Source organism: Mercenaria mercenaria, chromosome 11 (genome assembly GCF_021730395.1).
Source record: "Mercenaria mercenaria strain notata chromosome 11, MADL_Memer_1, whole genome shotgun sequence".
NCBI classification, from domain to species: Eukaryota; Metazoa; Mollusca; class Bivalvia; order Venerida; family Veneridae; genus Mercenaria; species Mercenaria mercenaria.
In genome coordinates this window covers 18,109,216-18,130,977 of record NC_069371.1, presented here as the reverse complement: position 1 = coordinate 18,130,977, position 21,762 = coordinate 18,109,216, and the positions used below count along the sequence as shown (strand labels likewise).

General features: G+C 34.3%; 1 protein-coding gene across 2 annotated transcripts; it reads left to right on the top strand.

The window, feature by feature from the left end:
* Positions 1–506: 506 nt before the first annotated feature.
* Positions 507–12,758, top strand: LOC123544552 (uncharacterized). 2 transcript variants are annotated; one of them, XR_008366278.1, is made up of 5 exons: positions 507–916; positions 9,999–10,089; positions 10,673–10,791; positions 11,102–11,186; positions 12,488–12,758. XR_008366278.1 is itself a non-coding variant. In XM_045330630.2 (5 exons), exons 1-5 carry the CDS (start codon positions 7,903–7,905, stop codon positions 12,524–12,526), a joined length of 519 nt encoding a protein of 172 aa, XP_045186565.2. In that variant the 5' UTR covers positions 7,815–7,902; the 3' UTR covers positions 12,527–12,758. The 2 variants fall into 2 exon arrangements, 1 of the variants encoding a protein (XP_045186565.2); XM_045330630.2 differs by lacking the exon at positions 507–916 and adding an exon at positions 7,815–8,087.
* Positions 12,759–21,762: the final 9,004 nt, after the last annotated feature.

The window sequence follows — 21,762 nt, the reverse complement described above, 5'->3', positions numbered from 1 at the left end:
AAAAAGAAATATGAAACGACAAAATCGTCAATTAACGAATATAACAACGTAACGTAGCCAGTCTAGTGTTATGACCCTTTGACTTCTTCGTCTTTGAGACAACAAATAATAAAATATGTGGCAAGACTGATATGAATTGGCATAACATATATGGAGCATTATTATTCAACTTTACAATATTACACACTGTATTAGAGCATTTGCAAACATCATATGAAATAGACAGAGCTAATACAAAACATAACTGAGCCAATATGAGAAAAACAGGGCCAATACGGAATTCAAGCATTTTGATTGGTTCAAAAGAGAGGGCCAATACGAAGAAGCCACTTCCGTTAGATTTTAAATGACGCCATTTTGTTTTACATCAGAGTTATAGATTACATTTTTTTTCACATTTTGACAAAAAAACATCCAACATGTTCATTTAATAACCAATTATGACTGAGCGGGATGTACGTCTTCAGAGATTACAAAGATACTTTCGCTAATTCGGTATTGTGTAAAATGCAGGTGTTTCCTGTCAGAAATTCTGGCAGTTGTCAAGGAAAATAATAAGAAAATATGGAAACTCAGATTAATTGAAAGGATGAGACTTATCTTTAACAGACATTTTGATAGTGTGGACTATTTGTGCAATGATAAATAGCGATTCAAATGCTGGAAAGTGGATGAATAAATTGGCGAACAAGAGTGTCAGTTGTGAACTGCAAACAATTTCGGATAAGAATTAAACGAGGCATGGGACTATATAATATGTGCTTGGTTGGTTGTATTATCTTGATCAAGACATGTGTATAATTTTGTATCTCGTTGCTTGCAGCCTAAAAGGAAATGACTTTTAAAGCCGTTTTTATCACAGTTCAAATGATAAGATACTCGCTAAAGAAAATAAATAGGAATTCCAAAAAATAAGGTAAGTTCTAGTTACTCTTGATTATGTCGCATTAAAAATATCTCATTCTGTTTTACTGGCGAAAATGATCATGATTTCTAAAATACGTCTAAACAACTTGTCAAGATTTTTCACCTGAACCTACATAGCTGTCATAAGGTAACTCACAGAGTTCTTACGGTGTTACCGCCAACAGTTGAAAGTCGGGCCAATACGACAACCCTTGGACAAGCAACAAGGCCAATATGAAATTGCTTGATTAATAACATTATAATAATCATCAATTTAACCACCGTCTATAGTATAAACCACATTAAAGTTTACTCCCGATCAATCTTACTTTCTAATAAGTGAGTGCGTGATTTTGACTTCACGGCGAATCGACACAAAAAGGTCATATTACCGATACTTTCCAATAAGGTATATAAAACGGTCAGTAATATCAGAAGGGTTAAATACATTTCTTACACTTTCAAAAGAACCCTGAATTGGCTGAGGTTCTTTTATCCAGTATATGAAATATCCGGATAATTGACATTGCTATTGCGTGATTGCTCGCCGTGATATTTATACTATAATTAATATTGATTTAATCATATTTTATTGCTTCTGAACACATAATACATAGCACATATACATAATAAGTAACAAAAGCAAATGGGTTGGGCTACATAATAAGTAACAAAAGCAAATGGGTTGGGCTACAAGTTATTGCAACATTAGAAGTCAGCCCTTCCCAAGTGCGTAACATTAATAGCAAATGAAAAATGAACGAGTGTATTAGTTTAATTAAGCATTCCTTATACAAAGATATATGATAGTGATAATAACTACAAAGATAAAAAGATGAAGGAGAAGAAAAGGAAGAAGAAGAAGAAGGGAAATATTATAATGATGATATCAATGTAGTAACAAAATGATAACCCTAATAGTATTTATGATAATAATTACACGATGATGTAGTAACAAAAAGATAACAATAATAGTATTTATGATAATAATTACACGGTGATGTAGTAACAAAATGATAACAATAATAGTACTTATGATAATAATTACACAATGATAATTAATAAATTTTAGTATTAGTCAAGTTATGGTTGTAATCATTATAGTTGAGCTAGAGAAGAAAAGAAAAAGAAATATATGCTGCTCTATATCCCCGAGTGTCTACCCAGTAATGACAAACATCCTGTCCCAAAGTAATGTAATAATGACAAGAGGACATAAGAAATACATTATGTACTGTCGAAACGTCTTGTATGTTTGATATAGTTTTGAACTTCTGTGAAAAGAGTAGTGTTATCTTCTATAGAAATATTATCATTGCCATATAAAAGCTTATTGACACTTAGTGGGTGAAATAATCTTGTTTTAGTAAAAAGTTCTCTTCTCTGATGTGAAAAACGAGTGCATTTAAAGAAATAGTGTTCTGCGTCTTCCGTTTCGGATCCGCAGTCGCAGTTTGGATTTTCTCTGATGTGATTATTAAACAAGTCGGCGTTTAGATTACTGCACTTGTTTCGTATCCTAGCATGAAACACAGAGTATCGTCTGTCACCAATTAAGTAAAAAGTAGGGAATTGTGGAGGCTTGAAAATTTCTTTAAGTTTACTTTTGAAAGCCGAAAGAGTTGGTAGTTGACGAGTTTCAATGTTCAGATCATTCCATAATTTTATTGCAGAGGGAATAGTAGATTGGGAGTAAATTTCAATACGCCTAGCTAAAGTTTCAAAATCGGCATTGTTTCTTAAATTGTACTGGTTTGAGTCATTCACGATCGATGGAAATAAATCTAGTAAATATCTTTGTATATTAAAATTAATTTTTGTATTTTTCTGCGGTCAGAAAGAGAAACCCATCCAATTTCGTTAAGAAGTCTTTCTATTGATACTGAACGCGTTAGCCCAGTTACAATACGCGCTGCTTCAAGTTGAATCTTTTCTAATTGATCTTTTTCATAATTCGCACAGTTATCCCAAACAACAGAGGCATATTCTAGAACTGGTCTCAAGTAAGCTATATAGATTTTGTTTAAGGTGTGCCTTCTAAGTTTAAATTTCAGCGCTCTCATAGATCCTAGAATTTTTGCTGCCGACTTTACAATATTAGATATATGTTCGTGCCAAGATCCATCTTTAGAGAGTGTTATGCCAAGATGTTTGTGATAATCGACAAAATTTAACTGAGTATTTTCAAATAATAGATTAGGACATTGTCTACGCGCGAGGGAAAAGAACATAGCTTCTGTTTTTGTAGGATTAAATGTAACCAGCCATTGTTTTGACCATTCTGATATTTTTATAAGGTCAGAATTTAGAGAAAGTTCAATTTCGTGTATATCGGAAGACGAAGCGGCTAGAGAACTATCATCTGCAAATAATCGTGTCGTACTTATAAGTGAATCTGCGATGTCGTTAACGTATATTAGAAAGAGAAGAGGACCTAACACTGAGCCTTGAGGAACACCAGCTTTAAGCTCTTTAGAGTCTGAGAAAGAGGAATTAACGAAAACTTTTTGGCTGCGATTTGAAAGATAGTGAGTAATCCAGTCAATTAGTTTGCCTGAAAAGCCATGTTGTCTAAGTTTAAAAATAAGACCCTTATGCCAAACTCTATCAAATGCTTTTGATATATCACAAAAGACTATACATGTTGCTTTTTTTTCGTCAAAAGATTTGCAGATTTGGTTATAAATATCTATGAGTTGAAAAACTGTGGAATGTCCTGGTAGAAACCCTTATTGACTTTTGTATATTAAATTGTTTGACATTAAAAAATTGTGCATGTATTTAAAAATAACACGTTCCATGACTTTACCTACACAACTGATTAAAGAGATTGGTCTATAATTAGATGGGGTGTTACTTTCTCCTTTTTTGAAAAGTGGCATAACATTAGCTTGTTTCCAACAGTTTGGGTAAATGCCTTCTTGTACGGACCTGTTAAATAGAATAGTAAGTGGTTTTTTAACTGTGGATGCTGTTCCTTTTAACATACGATGGCTTATTTCGTCGGGTCCAGACGCTTTGTTTAATTGCAGGTTAGAAATAACATCAAATATATCTTGTTCTGAAATTGTTATATCATTTAGCAAAGAGTCTGTCTTGGCAATGAAAGATGGAAGAGAAACATTCGAATCATCTAAATTTGAAATAGACACAAAATAATTATTCAGAGTATTTGCCTTTTCAGTATCAGACACAGAAAAACTTTGGTCATTATTTATAAGAGTTGGGATAATGTTACTTCCTTTTGAGTTTTCTTTGACTAACATTTTAACAATTTTCCAATATTGACGCGGGTCTGTGTTGGTGAGGTCATTCAAGGTAAATTCTATATTACTGTAAAATAGCTCTTTTGCATGTTTTATCATATTATTTACTTTTTTGCGTGTACATTTATATTTGTGCCAATCAGAATCTTTTCCGGAACGAATTGCGGTGGTTTTCAGCCGATCACGTTGTCGCGAGGTTTTACGTATCTCTGAATTGTACCAAGGCTTGTCGTTAGGACGGACAGTAACAAAAGATGACGGTATACATGTTCTTGCTAATTCTAGAAATTTGCTAACAAAGGAGTCGCAGGCGTTATTAAGAGTATTGTCGTATAAAAAGGACCACTCAGTTGTTTGTATCAGATTATTAAACATTTCAAAATCGGCGCGTTTATAATTCCATACTTTTCTTTTAAAAGGTATATTACTTTGAAGGTTAATTTCAATATGTACATATGTACCGTAATGATCGCTTATATAATTTTCTGTTTTTAAAATACCGGCCTGAAACACCGAAATGCCATTTGAAACGGCTATAGGATCGATTAAGGTACTAGAGTTATTTGAGACGCGAGTTGCTTCTGTAATAAAATTAGTCATGTTATATATCATGAGCAAGTCGTTTAATTTTGTATTGGTGTCACTAAGTTGATTTTCATTTACATCTCCAACAAGAACAATGTTATTTGATATTTCGGTAGCTTTATCAATACATACAGCCAATCTGTCCCAAAAATCAACAGTATAATGAGGATGTCTGTAAATAGTGCCAATAAGGAAAGTATTGTTACGATCTTTAATTTCTATCCAAAGAGATTCAGGTAATATATTTTCTAATTCTAATATTCTTTTTGGCCTCAAAAAGGATGAAAGGTAGACTAGATATCCCCCAGAATAAGAGGTGTTGTCTTTACGAAACATTGTATCAAAACCTTCTAATTGTAAACTGTCGTTATTTACTTCGGCACACAAATGAGTTTCAGTGAAGCATAAAATATCGAAATCTAAGAAATTATCTGAAATATATTCTAATTTATGTCGTATGCTACGTATATTTTGATGGAGTATTGATAAACAGTGATTCGAGTTCTCATCCGGACCAGGGTTCAACTCAACATCTCCTGATAATAGTAACAATTTAATTAGGGTCAGTATATAATAGATATTGGAATAAAATAATTCTAGAGTTGTATTACAACCGTTAAAGTAAGGTGTGTGATTATTTCTGTGTGCGAAAGAACTAGAAAAATGTCAAAACATACTAAATATGTAATAACGAAATTGATGTATGGCCTGAACTGCAGTACGGTAACGATTATTAATCTCAGATATTGTAAGCTTCTTGTTACAAAAGCATTCACAGATTTAAATGGGTAATATATAAAATTCAATTTCGCAATCCTTAGTCCTCTACAGTTAAATAGCCCCACCGCCGCTCTCCAAGAGTTAAGTCATTACCTATTGGGGAATAAAATCACGTCATTGATCAAGGAGAGAGACCACAGGGCTATTTCATGCGTGTGTAATCTGGGCAAGGTGAATGAAAGAAAGTCAGAGCAGACACTCAACAGAAGGGAGCAGCAAAGATAAACAAACATCGGTAGCATCTCATATACAAACGAGGAAACTACACACACAAAATATATATATATATACATGTTTACAATTTCCAACAGGATCAACACATTTAAGAAAATAAAGTTACACAAATCATTGGAACACAAACAAATTAATAGACAAACAAAAATAACTGACACAGTGACTATGATAGATATACCCAAAAAGGAGTTATAAGACAGTCGAGCTTCATTATCATTAATAAGTTTTGCAAATCAATCATTTTGTGACAACAAAGATCTTACAACACAAAAAAAAAAACGTAGTAAGAAAATATTTACTTTTTTAACTAAGTATATTAAACAAGACTGAAATAGGGATAAAGTCCGTACTGTTGGCAAGAAAACATGTAGACTTTGCTGACAGACAAAAACAAAAAAGATATAGCTGGAAATAACGGCTGCAGCTATTTCACTAACAAACTACATGACAAATTTCAAGCTTCATGATATAACAAAATTCAAGTTTTTACAAGAGAGATAAACCATATATACACATAACAAGATCTCTTTAGGGTTATTCCCCGTAGACAGTGTATACCGCCACTGTCAAAAATAGCTATTGTTATACAGTAATGTTAAAACCGGAAAATACCCGTTGCGATATAGATTGTATACTAAATATATTATTCTTCTTAATTAGTATTATCATGCGATTTTAGGCAGTGTACCTCAAGTGCCTAGAAATTTGCTTTGCTTGGCGCTGCGAGTGTAATAAACGGCAGCTATATAAAATAAATTGTGCATACACATAACTTACATAACAAGATATCAATATTGATACGCATGAAGTTAGTACTACTGACTCTTGTAACTATTTTATACAGACAAAAAACATCGGCATTTTCATAAAAAGTACTCATACGACAGTTTCGAAACTCAGCTGTACCAATTTCTAGAAACAGCTCAAAATATCATTTTTGAAAATAAGGCAATATAGATTTCACCTTTATTTTTGTCGACCATTATTCAACGGCGTTTGTTTACAGTTTAATGACCTTTGACAAAGGTTGTCCGCCTGTTTATTAGCGATTGATACATATCTGACTATAGGTGGACTGCATGTGATTACAGGATTAACCATTCAATAAATACATAATAAATACACGCAAAATGAACATCATACACCCCTACGTTTTGGTAATAGAAAATCTTTACTATTTTACCCAACAGGTAAATGACCTTTGTGTGGCAGGTCAGTTTATGAAGTAGACATTTCAAAGAATAATTTGACATCAGTGTATCAACTTTAAAAATGATCTAATTCATTACACTTACGCGCAATTATTAAAAAACTATCGTTATGTGTATTTGACAATATCTGGCAACAAAAACAATCCTGTCAATGTACTAAAAACTTCAGAAGACGGACCAAATTACATATAAACTGTGGAAAGCGTGCGGGAAATTAATAATAAATAATTAATAAAACAGGAGCGAACTGTTTATCATTAGGTGTTTTAATTCTCCTGTTATTGATTTAATGTTTCTATCAGAACTAAATAGGCTATTGACCCTTGTCAATTTAAAAGGGGCCTCCGTGTGGCTGAATGTTTAAGGTCTTTGAATAACTTACCCCTCACCGTTGTGGGTTCGAACCTACACTTTTTGAGTATTGTTCATTCATGTAAAGAAGCTGGCTTACAGAAAGTAGGTTCTTCTACTCGTGTGTCTCTTCGAGATCGTCCTCCATCGTCAAAAGCTGTTAAGTCGCCATATGACTTCTGATTGTGTCGGTTTGACATTGAAACCAAACAAAAATGATCAATTCTAAAGTACATTTACGGTTGTTTTTAGCGATCATATTTTATTCATTCGTTCTTGGAATTTCCAGTATATCATTAATCGATATTACATGTTACCTATACCTTTTTTTCTGCCAGGCCAGTGTTAGTGATAATTGTGTGCTACATAATACATGAACTAACACATGTTAGTACCGTAAAATCAAAATGTAGATGCCTTCAAGCATACACATGCATAAACTGTATATACTACACAAACACTATTACGCGAGGTATAAATGCATTTAATTGCATTTAAATGCAAATTGTTTCTGTTTGTCATCTTATATCGTAACTGGATAATATATTAATACATTGAACAATTCAAACATGGCAGCTTTTCTAATGTGTTTTAGACATCTTGTGAGGAACTATTTTCTTTTCATATTGATATATTTAGAATATTTGGCTTACGCCAAACGATGTTTAGCACGTAATAATTGTGCTTGTTCTTTTGATGATGGAAGCGCGACGTTTAATCTTTCCACTATTGCACGGGAGGATGGAATATCACAGTAAGTATAATATGGGAAAATTTGTTACCACTTCCATTGTAACGCATGTTTTGTGCGCTCCTAATAGTAAAATGCAAAACACGTTCATGCAAATTAGCTTTTTTTGTTGGGTTTAACATCGCATCGACACAATTATAGGTCATATGGCGACTTTTCAGCTTTGATGGTGGAGGAAGACCCCAGGGGCCCCTCCGTACATTTTTTCACCACGAGCGGGTACCTGGGTAGAACCATCGACCTTCCTCCGTAAGCCAGCTGAATGGCTTCCTCACATGAAGAAATCAACGCCCCGATTGAGGTTCGAACCCAAATCGGTGAGGGGCAAGTGATTTGAAGTCAGCGACCTTAACCACTGACTCGGTCATGGAGGCTCCTGCAAATTAGTGAAACAAAGAATAAAATTTGAATTTCGAACACTGCAGCAGATAGAACACATTGCATGTTTATATAGGAAATCGGTAAAAATATATTTGAATGTTTAAAAAGTTCTTTTTAATTACCAAAGGATATTATAAAAGCCAATGAACCTATACATCTTTATGCAATGTATTGAAAGCAGATTCCCAAGTTTGAGAATCAAGCTTTCCACCCAATCATAGTTTTTGTAAATCTGACTCGCAACTCTACGTTATCTTTAAGAATTAAGCTTACCACTCTACTACAACATTTCGAATCAAGCTTGTCATTGTACAACTTTGAGATTAAACCTTATCGCTCATTTTATCACAAAATAACTTTGAGAAGCAGGTCTACCACTCTAAAGCAACATTGAGAATTAAACTAACCACTCTATCATAAGTAGGAGTATTAAGCTTACCGTATTATCTCAACATTGAGAATCAATCTTACTACTTTCATAACTTTAAGTATCAAGTTTACCACTCTATAACAGCTTTAAGATATTAATTAATTATACTTACCATTCTCTAATACAAATAAGAATTATAATTACCACTTTTTCACAGACATGTATTTAAAGTACAGTATCATCATGTTAAGTAGTAAGCTTATCATCCTACCTTTTTCTTTCTCTGTTCTTTTACAATATCCTGAAGTATTTTCGTAATTAAACTCCGCGTCTGTAACGTAATAAAACGTATTAGCGTCTGATGGCCCTTTGACGGTTTATTTCTGAAATGACTTGGTCTGCAGCTCTCAAATACGGAAATATCTAACATCAAGGGCATGTATTGACACTTTTAGACAACATCAAAAAGAACCTTTTGAACGATTTGACCAAGTTCCAAAAATCTCCATATACTCTTGCTACGTTACGGACCCCTATTGGATTTGTGTTTTTTCCGAGTTCAACTATTGTTTCGTAGATGACAAGCTGACAGGTCGTGCTAAAGCCAATGTATTTTCAAATCGTTAGAAAGTGCTGAAAATTCACTCCCCATTAGCAAATAAAAGAGAGAGATAGAGAGAGAGAGAGAAAAGAAGCCCACGCGCATACATTTAGACGGGATGACCACTGCACATGACCTCTGACAATAACCCAATGCAAATGCGACTTTCGTTTTCACGTTAAGCCTGTTTATTTTCATTTTCTTTACTTTCGGAGAAAACTGAAGGTCGTCTGACGTCACTTTCCATGTTGTCAAAAACATACGTATGACTGGCGAGATTGTATAAAAATGTGCCCGTTGTCCTAAGGATATCAAACCTCACAACATACGCGGTCTTGCAATGTGTTCAATTACTGTACTCAGTGACCTAAATATTTCCTTAAGCTGGATTCTCGAAATTGTCCTGTACCTGTCCAGTTCACATGTTGCGTCTCGTATTTAAAGCTAGAAAGGTAAATACCAGCAACCAAAGAAGGCATTTTACGGTTACACTATAGATTTCATTTTTTTTTTTATCAAATTTCGTTTCATTATCTTTAGATTTTATTTCGTTTATTTTCAGATTTCATTTCGTTCCGTCAACAGATGACTCTTACTTTTACTTTTACAGCCCTTGTTACCCACTGTCGATCGGGGCTTGTACTGGATCTTCGGTAAGGCTTGGGTCCAATACAAAAATGTCTTTATTATCATAATCGTTACACAATAAAAAATACTTTCATTTTTTTAGATACTGATACTGTATATATGCGCAAAAATTATAGTCATGTCCTTAGTTCATGCATTTATTAATAAACACTAATCTAGGGAGTTTCGAAAAGGCCATCATTGCTTCGCTCCCTCGCAAACAGACGCGAAGATAAGATGCGACGGCGCGAGAATATGAAGTGAAAACATAAAAGCACGATTCAAAGACGCGATATCAGTGTCGGAAGTTTGCATCGTGTTTTTCACATTTTCGCATCGTATTTCCGCCTTATTGCCCATCGACCTATAGGCGAATTTACAATAATGAGATGTAAAATAGCGATTTTTACATCACAAAATCATATTTTCGTACTATCGCCCGCCCTTAGGCTGAAGGGATGATAGTCCAGAAAAAATAAAACATTATGCAAAAGTGCGATATAGATATGTTGTCGTATTTTTCATTCGTATTTCCGCGCCAACATTAGATAATGGTATAAAAAGTAAAAACCAATCTTTGAATGTAGCCTAGGTTTTATATTTACACAGGCATGTCTGTTCAACAATTCTGACTATACATTTCAAGACATCGGTGATTCGAGGGAACCTGCATTTGAATACACCGGAGAAAATGTTGTAATGACTTACAGAAGCCGAGATCACTTAAGGTAAGTTAATATTGCAAGAACGCAAATGTTTATATGTTATAGATTCATAAATTATATTGTCCAATTACTTTGGCGGAAGGTTAGAGCAAGCTCCCCAGTGGTTGTATTTAGCGAACGTGACTGGGGCACGGATTATGTTTTATGTGTCTTATAAGAATATCACAACTCAAGAAGATTTTTCCATATGTCATCTATCTTGTCCGTGAAGCAGTAAGTGTCTTTGCAAATACTTGTAAACATGTTGATTTATTTACTAAATGTTGCAGGAAGACATTAATTAAACATTGATTTCTGTTCATATTTCTTTCAGAACAACTCATGTTACAAACATTTGCAAGCAAGATACATTCTACCCTATATTGAATGTGGCAGGGGAGACCACACCACAGACATTTGTAAGTGACTCTTTAACGTCCATGTTAAAAGTAAAAGTGGTATATAGATCGACGAGTAATTCATATTTTAGTTTTTTTAAATACTAGTTTAATTGTGCGATAAATTTGAATTCTAACTACATAATCTTGTTTTATGAGGACACACAGATATTATTAATTTGATATACGTGTAATAGGTTAATAATGATGTTCAGTTTTTGCTCCGAAAAAATCAATACAATGTTAAAATAAACATTTTGACGCTAGCGTCTATTAACAAATAAATACAGTTGACAAAATCACAACGAAAAAACTTGTTATGTAGTAATTGCCATTCATTAATTAACACTTTACTTTAAAAAAAACAGCCTTTAGTACACATAACAAAACATCTGCGTAAAGCAATAGCCTGTTTGAAAACATGTAGGTATACATTTTAGAAAAGCTGAAATGTCGTTCAACAAATTTTTGACACAAATACTACGGATGAATTGATTGTAATATATAAACTCGTACCATGTTAATTACCAATTGTAATTAAACTGTAAATGTTGAGTCCATAGTTTTGTCGGTCTAATGTATTTTTTTATGTTTTCATTTGTTCCAGTTATGTTTTAAGTTATTGAATGGCCGGTCTAAGATTTTGATAGTGATCAATTTGTTTTGTGCAACTATACTAAGCTGCTTAAATCGAATTTTAAAATAATTCTCAGCAAGGGGTAATGCACATTAAAACCAATAGTTTTATTAAGTTTACTATTAGATATTTTTCATAGTTTCTAAATGTCAACATGAAATTCATTCCTAGCTCCTATGTTTAGAGGAACCAAGGGATATAAATATTTTAATAGTGTTTGAATAATCTTAAGAGTTATTCCCTTTGCATCAAAAGTAGGACCGTATAAATAAATATCATGTCACGAAACAAAAGAAACACAACAAAGGATAACAACAAATAGTGGCATCACCTCTGAAAATATTGTTGTAAAGAAATAAAGACAAGTAGGATTTAAAGTGTTTTGAAAAGTCAGCATCACACATGTGTTTAATCAAAACTTAGCACCAACACAGGAGTCACAGTTGCGTCTTTATTTAATGTAAGAAAAGAAATAGGAATATATAAATTACTTTGATTTTGAAAACTTTATACAGAAATCCAGATTCTTTCTATAGCTTTTATCTCTTTGAAATTCGTTTTCTAAGTTTTCGTGGCTAAAACAAGAAATACACTGATGTTTTTTACAGTTGAATAAATTTTATTGCTTAAAAATTAAAGGAAATTCCTTTTGAAAAACTGTAATTTATGGAACAAACATTTTCAGCAAATGGAGATGATCTCAGCACAAGCTTGCAATCAATGAGCAGTCAAGTAGCAGACGTTCGAAAGAAAGAAACCGTTTAAAATCGTGTTAAAGAAATCTAAAACGATGTACATTCTTCGGTTATTTTACTGCTATAATTTCCATGATGTTCTTATTAGGGACATATTTATATAAATACAGATGTGCTGGCTATTACCGAATTATTTTAGAATTCTTTTATTTGCATATGTATACCTACATTGGATATTCATCGGTGAAATAAATAGTGTTAATAAAAAGATTCAAGAGTTCCATTTATTATATAGTATTACTGAGGGATAACGTTGCAATGTTACTTTCCTAACGTCATAACTTCATCAGATTCACGTACACACATAAGGCGTCCGGAATTGCGTTACATAACGTTACGCTGTGCTTTTGTTCGGCGGATTATATTTACGCAATGCTTGCAATTCTTCCTTTTCTCTGGTTTAAATTATTTGCAAATTTTACTTTTCTCTGAATTAAATTGTGGCAAGTCTTACTTTTCTCCGGTTTAAATTCTTTTCTCTTGTTTAAACCGCCTCGATATCAGTATAATGTGACTGGGTGGGGTATCATGCCACGGGTCTACGGTGTGATATTCCAGTGAGGCAGCACTAAAAGTCGGGCATTGTGCTCACTGCTACAAGTAGACACCGTCGTTTGTATGACTGAAAAATTGTTGAAAAAGACGTTAAACCCGAACACACACACACACACAAACACAAACGCACACGCACACGCACACACACACACACACTGGTTTGAATTGTGACAATTTTACTTTTCTTCTGGTTTAGATTGTGGCCATTCTTACTTTTTTCTGGTTTAAATATAGGCATCTTACTTTTCTGTGGGTTAAATTGTCTGCAAATATTGCATGTCGGTGGTTTAAAATGAAGCCATTGTTACATTTTTCGGGTTACCGCCAAAATTAGTAAATATACAACCCATTCATTAAGAAGCCAGTCGGTGCAATACATTTTAACACCGTCTAGTCTAAAATTCCATCCCGTTCATAACTTTTCATTCAATGCATTGCATTTAGTTACCATTTAATACAAAACTTCATTCCATCCATTTAAACATGAAACGATAAGTTACAAACTTGTTGTGAGGCACTGAAATTTGAAACGGTCCGACAGGTTATGGTGCCATGCAGCCCCATGTGAAGACGTTCGACGCAACATGAGTTCGTGCAATGTAAAATGAAATGATTTATCATAACTTGACGCCGTCTAATTCATCTTAAAAACGCATTGTGTAATACGAGCCGTTGTATGAAACCTTGATGGCATGCAGCTCAGCGTGAGGACGTTCGACGAAACATAAGTTCGTGCAGTGTTAAATGAGATAATTTATTAAAACTAGACGCCGTCTAATGCATACTGAAACAGCGTTGCTTCATAATAAGCGATGTAATAAATCTTGATGTAATGCAGCACAATATGAAACCGTTCAACATAACTTCTATACGTGCAGTGCAGAACGGAATGACTCGCTGCAACTTAAAAAACGAAGCTGTGAATAAGTTATAGTTAATGTTCGAGGATTTATTACATACTCGTTTCTATTCCCCGTTAAGTTACAATGTTACCATGAACGTCAATATTTTTCCATACACTGACGCCTGAATTTCATATCGGGTGCGTGACGTAATTCAGTGTGTGTTGTTGCACTATTTTTTCTATTTAGTTCAGTATTGTCAATCCTATTCAGGCTATTGAACATATTTATGATATTTACTTGCTATCTATACGTTTAGATGCGTAGGTAATAAAAAGGTTATTATCTTTGCATCGGAAAATATGCACTCGTTCTTCAGCGGAAGAATATTGCGCTCCTAAAGTCGCGCAATATTTCCGCTGAAGAACTCGTTCATATTTCCCGATACAAAGCTAATAACCTATAAGTATTTCATAGTTTCTGAATATCTTTGAAGTAACTGTAAGTTTATTTATTTGCTGCATTGTCGTATATATTTACATGTGTTTAATTTATAGATTTATCATTACATTATAACAGGATCGTCTGGATAACGTGGCATATAAATCACTCAATCTCTTGTATGTTTTAGCAAAAAAAATCTGATAATTACATCTACCAGTTGGGGTACATTACCTCGATTGGAGTATATATCGGGGTAATATAAGAACAATAGAAAAGTACAAAAGTTTGGATAACATTTGTACTACCTTTGACAACTTTGTAAGATATTACGGATCAACAGAAGAGTGGTGATTGATTATTCCGAAGTTGGTTGTTAAAATTCAGTTTTTTTTTAACAAAAATATTAACTATGTTAAAATTGTAGATATTAACACTTTTCTAGAGATACTGAAACTTTTGAAAACTCAGAAAATCCTGAAGGTTTATTGTTGTTGCAAGGAATACAACTGAAAAAGTGTTCAAGGGATCAAGTTGACATTTCTTTCAATTATAGAGAACATTCAGATGAAATGCGATGTTTCATCTGTCCTTTTTAAATTTTGGGTAAATTGGGTATTGATGATTATGAACTTTCTAGAACTTCGTTATATTTTTTATGCCTCAACCATTAAAAATCGCGATGGAGAGTGGAACAAGGCATATAGTGTTACTTGTGGGCGTAAGTCTGTGTGTACGCAAAGGTTTGTCCGGCTGTCTGTGCATTGTCGGATTTTGAAATAAACGTGCCAAAAATTATTGCCATAATAAGGGGACATGTCACAGGCAAAATCAAGGTCGCATTTGGAAGTCATTAAATGTGTGTGTGTGTGTGTGTGTGTGTGTGTGTGTGTGTGTGTGTTTCTGGTGGACAACCTTTTGCACCTTGTCAGATCTTGAAATTATAATGCAATACCTACAGTTAACAATACTTCAACTGCCGCCGTATGCTGTTAGACTTTAGACTTTCTTTTTTGCGGTTTCCTTCATTATTTGTTGATGATCTTGAACTGTTTTTACAACAACAGCCCGACAGTGGCTTAAGCTTAGATGATATCACATTTATAGTTATGTTGTTTGCAGATGACATGGTCATTTTAGGAGATACTGTGGTCGATTTGCAAAATAGTCTAGATCTTTTAAGTACATACTGTAACAAATGGGGACTTGAAGTAAATACTCTAAAGACAAAGATTATGGTTTTTAGAAAACGGGGTCCAGTTAAAAATAATGAAAAGTGGTATTACAATAATCAGGAACTGGATATTGTTGATAATTTTAATTACCTTGGGATAGTTTTTAATTATACAGGTACTTTTGTGTTAAATCAAGAAACCTTGGCTGGTAAAGGGCTCAAAGCTTTAAATGTTTTAATGAATAATATTAAAGGTTTAAGTTTAAAACCCAGTGTTATATGTCAGTTATTTGATGCTTTTGTTGGTTCTACTCTTAATTATGGTTGTGAAATATCGGGGTTTGGAAAATCGAAAGAAATTGAACGTATTCACCTTAAGTTCTGCAAATCTTTACTGAATGTCAAAACATCGTCTAGCAGTATAGGTGTATATGGAGAACTAGGGTGTTACCCATTATATATAAATAGATATGTGCGAATAATAAAGTACTGGGGTAAAATTGTTTCATCTTCAAATATTTTATTAGTCAAATTGTATGAATGTTTTCTTGTAAGTAAAACTAGTAGAAATAATTGGGCTTATCGGGTGAAATGTCTTTTAGACAATTTCGGCTTTTCCTATGTATGGAATAATACAACGTTGGTAGACTTAGATAAGTTCCACCTAGCCTTTAAAGAACGTGTAATAGATACTTTTAAACAGAATTGGTGCCAACGTATGAACGATTGTGGAACATTAGATATGTACAAAAATTTTAAAACTAGTTTTCTATTTGAAAAATATTTAGATTTATTGCCGTTTAAATACAGGAGTGCTTTAGCTAGGTTAAGACTATCCTCGCATAAATTAGCAATTGAAACAGGTCGTTACTGTAGAAATAGAACAGATAGAAATCTGCGTTACTGCATATTTTGTCAGAACAGAGATATAGAAGACGAATACCATTTTATCATAGTGTGCCCATTGTATGAGAATATAAGAAAAACATATCTAAAATCATATTATTACAGAAGGCCAAATGTAATGAAATTTATTGAACTTCTCAATAGTGATAAACAAGTTATTATTAAAAATTTGTCTAAATTCATTTATCATGCATTTAAACTGAGAAAATCTTTATTGTAAATAGTGGTATACTTTTAGCTCTGCGTATCCAGATGATACTTCCATGTATAATTGTTAAATGTATAAGACTCATCCTCCATAACAATCTATGTTACATGTAAATTCAATTATTTCATTCAAAAATGTTTACGCTTTTTATACGCCCGTTTGAAAAACGGGACGTATTATGGGAACGCCCCTGGCGGGCGGGCGGGCGGGCGGCGTCCACAGACCTTGTCCGGAGCATATCTTCTACATGCATGAAGGGATTTTGATGAAACTTGGCACAGTTGTTCACCATCATGAGACGGAGTGTCATGCGCAAGAACCAGGTCCCTAGGTCTAAGGTGAAGGTCACACTTAGAGGTCAAAGGTCAAATTCAAGAATGACTTTGTCCGGAGCATATCTTCTTCATGCATAGAGGGATTTTGATGAAAGTTGGCACAATTGTTCATCATCATGAGAAGGAGTGTCATGCGCAAGAACCAGGTCCCTAGGTCTAAGGTCAAGGTCACACTTAGAGGTCAAAGGATACAAGAATGAAAACTTTGTCCGGAGCATTTCTTCTTCATGCATAGAGGGATTTTGATATAACTTGGCACAAATGTTCACCACCATGAGGCGGAGTGTCATGCGCAAGAACCAGGTCTCTAGGTCTAAGGTCAAGGTCACACTTAGAGGTCAAAGGATACAAGAATGAAAACCTTGTCCGGAGCATTTCTTCTTCATGCATAGAGGGATTTTGATATAACTTGGCACAAATGTATACCACCACGAGACGTAGTGTCATGCGCAAGAACCAGGTCCCTAGGTCTAAGGTCAAGGTCACACTTAGAGGCCAAAGGTCAGATACAAGAATGACTTTGTCCGAAGCATTTCTTCTTCATGCATGGAGGGATTTTGATGTAACTTGACACAATTATACACCATCATGAGACGAAGTGTCATGCGCAGTTCCCTTCTTTAGAATTACTTCCCTTTGTTGTTACTATAAATAGCTTATATTGTAACTTTTTCATTACTAGTCGTAGGGACAAATCGAGACCACTTTTCTGTAGTACAACATGCATGCTACATCCAATTTTGAGGTGTATTTTGACCAGTCTCTACCTGGTAAAGATTTTTGTGAGGACTTACAATTTTATATATTTTTTTTTTTTTTTTTTTTTTTTTTTTTAAGATTTACTTCCCTTAGTTGTTACTATAAATAACTTATATTGTAACTTTTTTATTATTGACCGTAGGGAAAAACCAAGACCACTTTTCTGTGGTACAACATAGATGTTACTTTCCAATTTTAGGTGTATTTTAAGGTATCTCTACCTGGTAAGGAGTTTTTTTGTGGACTTAGAAAACAAAACAATTAGTTATTACTAAACAACCACAAAATTAAAATTCCATTTGCAAATACAGGTGCTAGAGTAAAGAAATTTGCTGTGACGGGCGTATATTGTGACATTCTTGCACTCTTGTTGTTATTTGTATAAAATCACATGACAATATTTTGATGTATGTGTATATATTGTATGTATGACAAAAAACTGTACAGTTTACGTCAATAAAATATTCTGTCTGTCTGTCTGCCTGCATTTACTGATATTTTGTTTAACAACATGGAATATTACAGCGTGATATAAGTAATTATGTGGATATATTTAATAGTCTGACGTATAATTATCATGTTATGCAAATAATTATATTTACCTGAGTTTCCATATTAAATATATATTTTAACACAAATGGTATATTTAGATACGTAATTTTCTATTCACTAATTACAATAGAAGAGAGAAAATTAAGTTTAATATTTCCGGATAGTCCCATCTTAACTTAGACATAATACTTTCTTATTTGTAAAGGAAAATGATCCGAGTGTTATAACAAGCTTTCGTCATGCAATATAATTATCATGTTTGATATATTTGTACAATTATTCTACGCATCTGAGAGGGGTGAGTTGAATTTTCACAACCTTTTATTTGTACTTTCACATTTCAGGTGCAAATTTGAACTCTTGCCTGTAATATAATAGTGTAACCCTGCCTTCCTAAAAGGTGCCATGTCTAATTATTTGCACTGTAAATCTTTCATTCAGTGTCATTTTTCAAAACATATTAGATAATCATACTGATGTTACATGAACGTTTTTGGGCATGTTCATAGGCGTATTAGCAGGATTGGGGGCGGGGACAGCGCCACCGCGCCAAATTTTGGAGGGTTGTACCGCTAGAAATAACAAATAACAGTAGATAAAGGAAAAACGCATTAGATGTCATGCTATTGGCAATAAGAGGAAGAACGTTTTTCCTTAGCTCAACTGTTCGAGGAATAGGTAGAGCTATTGGAGTCACCGGCGTTGGTGTTAGCGTCCCGTTTTTATCTTAGCAGATTTTGGTTAAGTTTTTGTATGTAAACTGGTATCTGAGTACACACTAATGGGAATGGATTAAAACTTCACACACTTGTTCACTGTGATGACCTGACTTACACTGCATAGGTTCCATAACTCTATTTTTTCTTTTTTACAAAATTATGCCCCTTTTTCGACTTAGCAGTTTTTGGTTAAGATTTTATATGTTAGCTGGTATATGCGTTTCTGTTAATCTTGTATTACCTCGATTGGGGTAAGATACCAACGTAAGACACCCTCGATCAATGTCATATAACCCGATTGGAAGATGAGCCCAACCTGTTTAACTATATTTACAATAGAGAAGACCAAATGTTGTAATATTTTGTCTAATAAGAAAACTTTGGTTCATATTTTAAATTTTTTTTGTCTGTTTGCTTGTCCTAACGATGTGTCAAACGTTTTCATGGGCTGCATTATACGTCGCTCCGAATTACACAAAACGGTTGCAAGATGCATTAGGCGGCGTCAAGTTGTAATGAATCGTATCATTTTACAATGCACGTACTCATGTTTCGTTAAACGGCTTCACATTTGGCTGCATGACATCAAATTTTTACACGCCGCTTCAAGTCTGCTGCTCTTATTGTATGGGATATAAGTTTGTTTCTGTAACTCTATTATTGATCTAGTCAGATTTGTTCTTTTTTAAGTTTTCTTTGGTTAGATCATGTCAAGAATAAAAATTCTAAATACAGAAAAGTTTTCGTTCAAAATCTCAAAATCCTGTATTCATAGTTCACTGAAATTATATAGAAATCGGAGAGGATTTTCTGACAAAATATTGGACGTTTGCAGTTACTTTAAAATTTCTTTTTATTGTTAAAAATGTACAAATTTCATGATCTCTTCTTTAGAAAATAAAATTCAAGTTTACAGACAGTAAAACATAATTTTAAACAAGTCAACGACGAATTATTCAAATGTCGCAAAGATGAACAGCTCAACACAACACTGGTTCTAAGCTTGCCGATGCATTAGCAACAGGTCCTATACAGAAAGCAAGGTAAAAACTGTCTCAATAAGATTCGATGGCTTTGGTCTTTTTCGTTTGGTTTTTAAACATAATTCCTATCGGCTGTAGATGGGCCGGTATAACTTCCAGCTGAGAAAGGCTGTATCATTAGTGACAAAATACCGGTTTTGTAAAGTAAAATATATGAAACATGTCAATGTAGGTCATGTTTACACCAGTGTACTCAACATCTTGTCTGGTTTGTTTATTTCTTTGGGGTTTAACGGTATTTCAGTTCTGTAACAGCGGGCAGTTACGCTAACCAGTGTTCCTGGATTCCGTACCAGTACAAACCTGTTCTCCGCAAGTAACTGTCAACTTCCCCACATGAATCAGAGATAGAGGACGAATGATATCAGACACAATGTCTTTTGTCAAATCGTCACGACAAACATACGCCCTGTCTGAGGATCAAACTCCCGACCCCTCTATTTGTAGATCTGCCCTCTCCCTATTGAGCTAAGCGGGCGGGCACATCTTATCTGAAAAGGTGCACCAAGAACCTCCTAATTTTTGAGGGCAAGACTAAGTTGCCAAATTCTACTACCTCTGTCCGTTGATATGTAGGATTTAGAAGGAAAGCATGACAGAGTCTTACACTTTATTAGTCATCGCAGTATCACACTGAAACTAAATAAAATAATTTGATTAAACGCCTATTTCTATACATTGACATTTTCAATGGCATTGTACATAATAGTAACAACAGTAATAAAAACGACAATATTAATAATAACAATCATAACAGCCTTACTCAAACAAGAAGTCATGACCGCACCACTCTTCCTGAGGTTATTTTACCCCTATTGCGAATACCTGTGCTTAATGCCTTACATAGAACGCCCAGACGGGCTGAATATATAGTGGTTCAAACCGTACGGTTAATGGTGCCATCACAGACCACTTGCAAAAGAACCCAACAAATTGTACACACTACCCTATCCATAGAGCCTGTACCAACAATTACTTGTAATTAAACAAACCTTGAAACTACAAATGTTGAAATGTGATAGAATAGAAAAAATGGAAACTCCACAGGTCGCTCAAAAGGACAAAAAGGAAAATGTTGCAGGCTCGGTTTGATAGAGACTGTTCATGGACGATAGTGGCAATGCATGCTACCGTCCACGCCCTCAAGCCCCGGGTTGAACAGAACTCAGCATTTACACATGCTACAAGTACAAAAATAATTTAGAGACATCCACAGATGTGTTCATACGGCAGTGTACATGGGAGCTTCAATGATACACTTGCATGTTATTCCAAGAGAAGCGGCGTATGGTCCCCAGTTATAATGGGTTTGCCCTAAACGAGATAACAATCAGCAGAACTAAAGAAACTGGAAGGGGATCTGAGGTTATGGAACCTGCATATCCCAGGAACTGCCAAAAACAAAATTAAAAAGCAGGCACCATATCCAAGGGGTGATTATACAAAACCCAAGGCTATGAAAACGGGAGTATTGGAACCACCCATGTCGAAATGTTTAAGCTGAGAAACTAAACAATACCAATAAACGACATAAAAGTCGTGCTGAACGCCCTTGGGAGATCGAAATATAATAGCTCTGATTGAATGTACGGGGAGACCTTTTACGGCCGCCACACGGCACAAACATCGCTGCTGTAATAATAAAATGGAAACTCCTTTTACAAAAATTTA

Bases quoted from the DNA above. Each gene is read 5' to 3' on its own strand.
- LOC123544552 (XM_045330630.2), top strand. From the start codon at position 7,903: ATGGCAGCTTTTCTAATGTGTTTTAGACATCTTGTGAGGAACTATTTT. The intron at 10,792-11,101 runs GTAAGTTAATAT...TATTTCTTTCAG, and splicing joins AGAAGCCGAGATCACTTAAG to AACAACTCATGTTACAAACA. The intron at 11,187-12,487 runs GTAAGTGACTCT...AAACATTTTCAG, and splicing joins AGACCACACCACAGACATTT to CAAATGGAGATGATCTCAGC.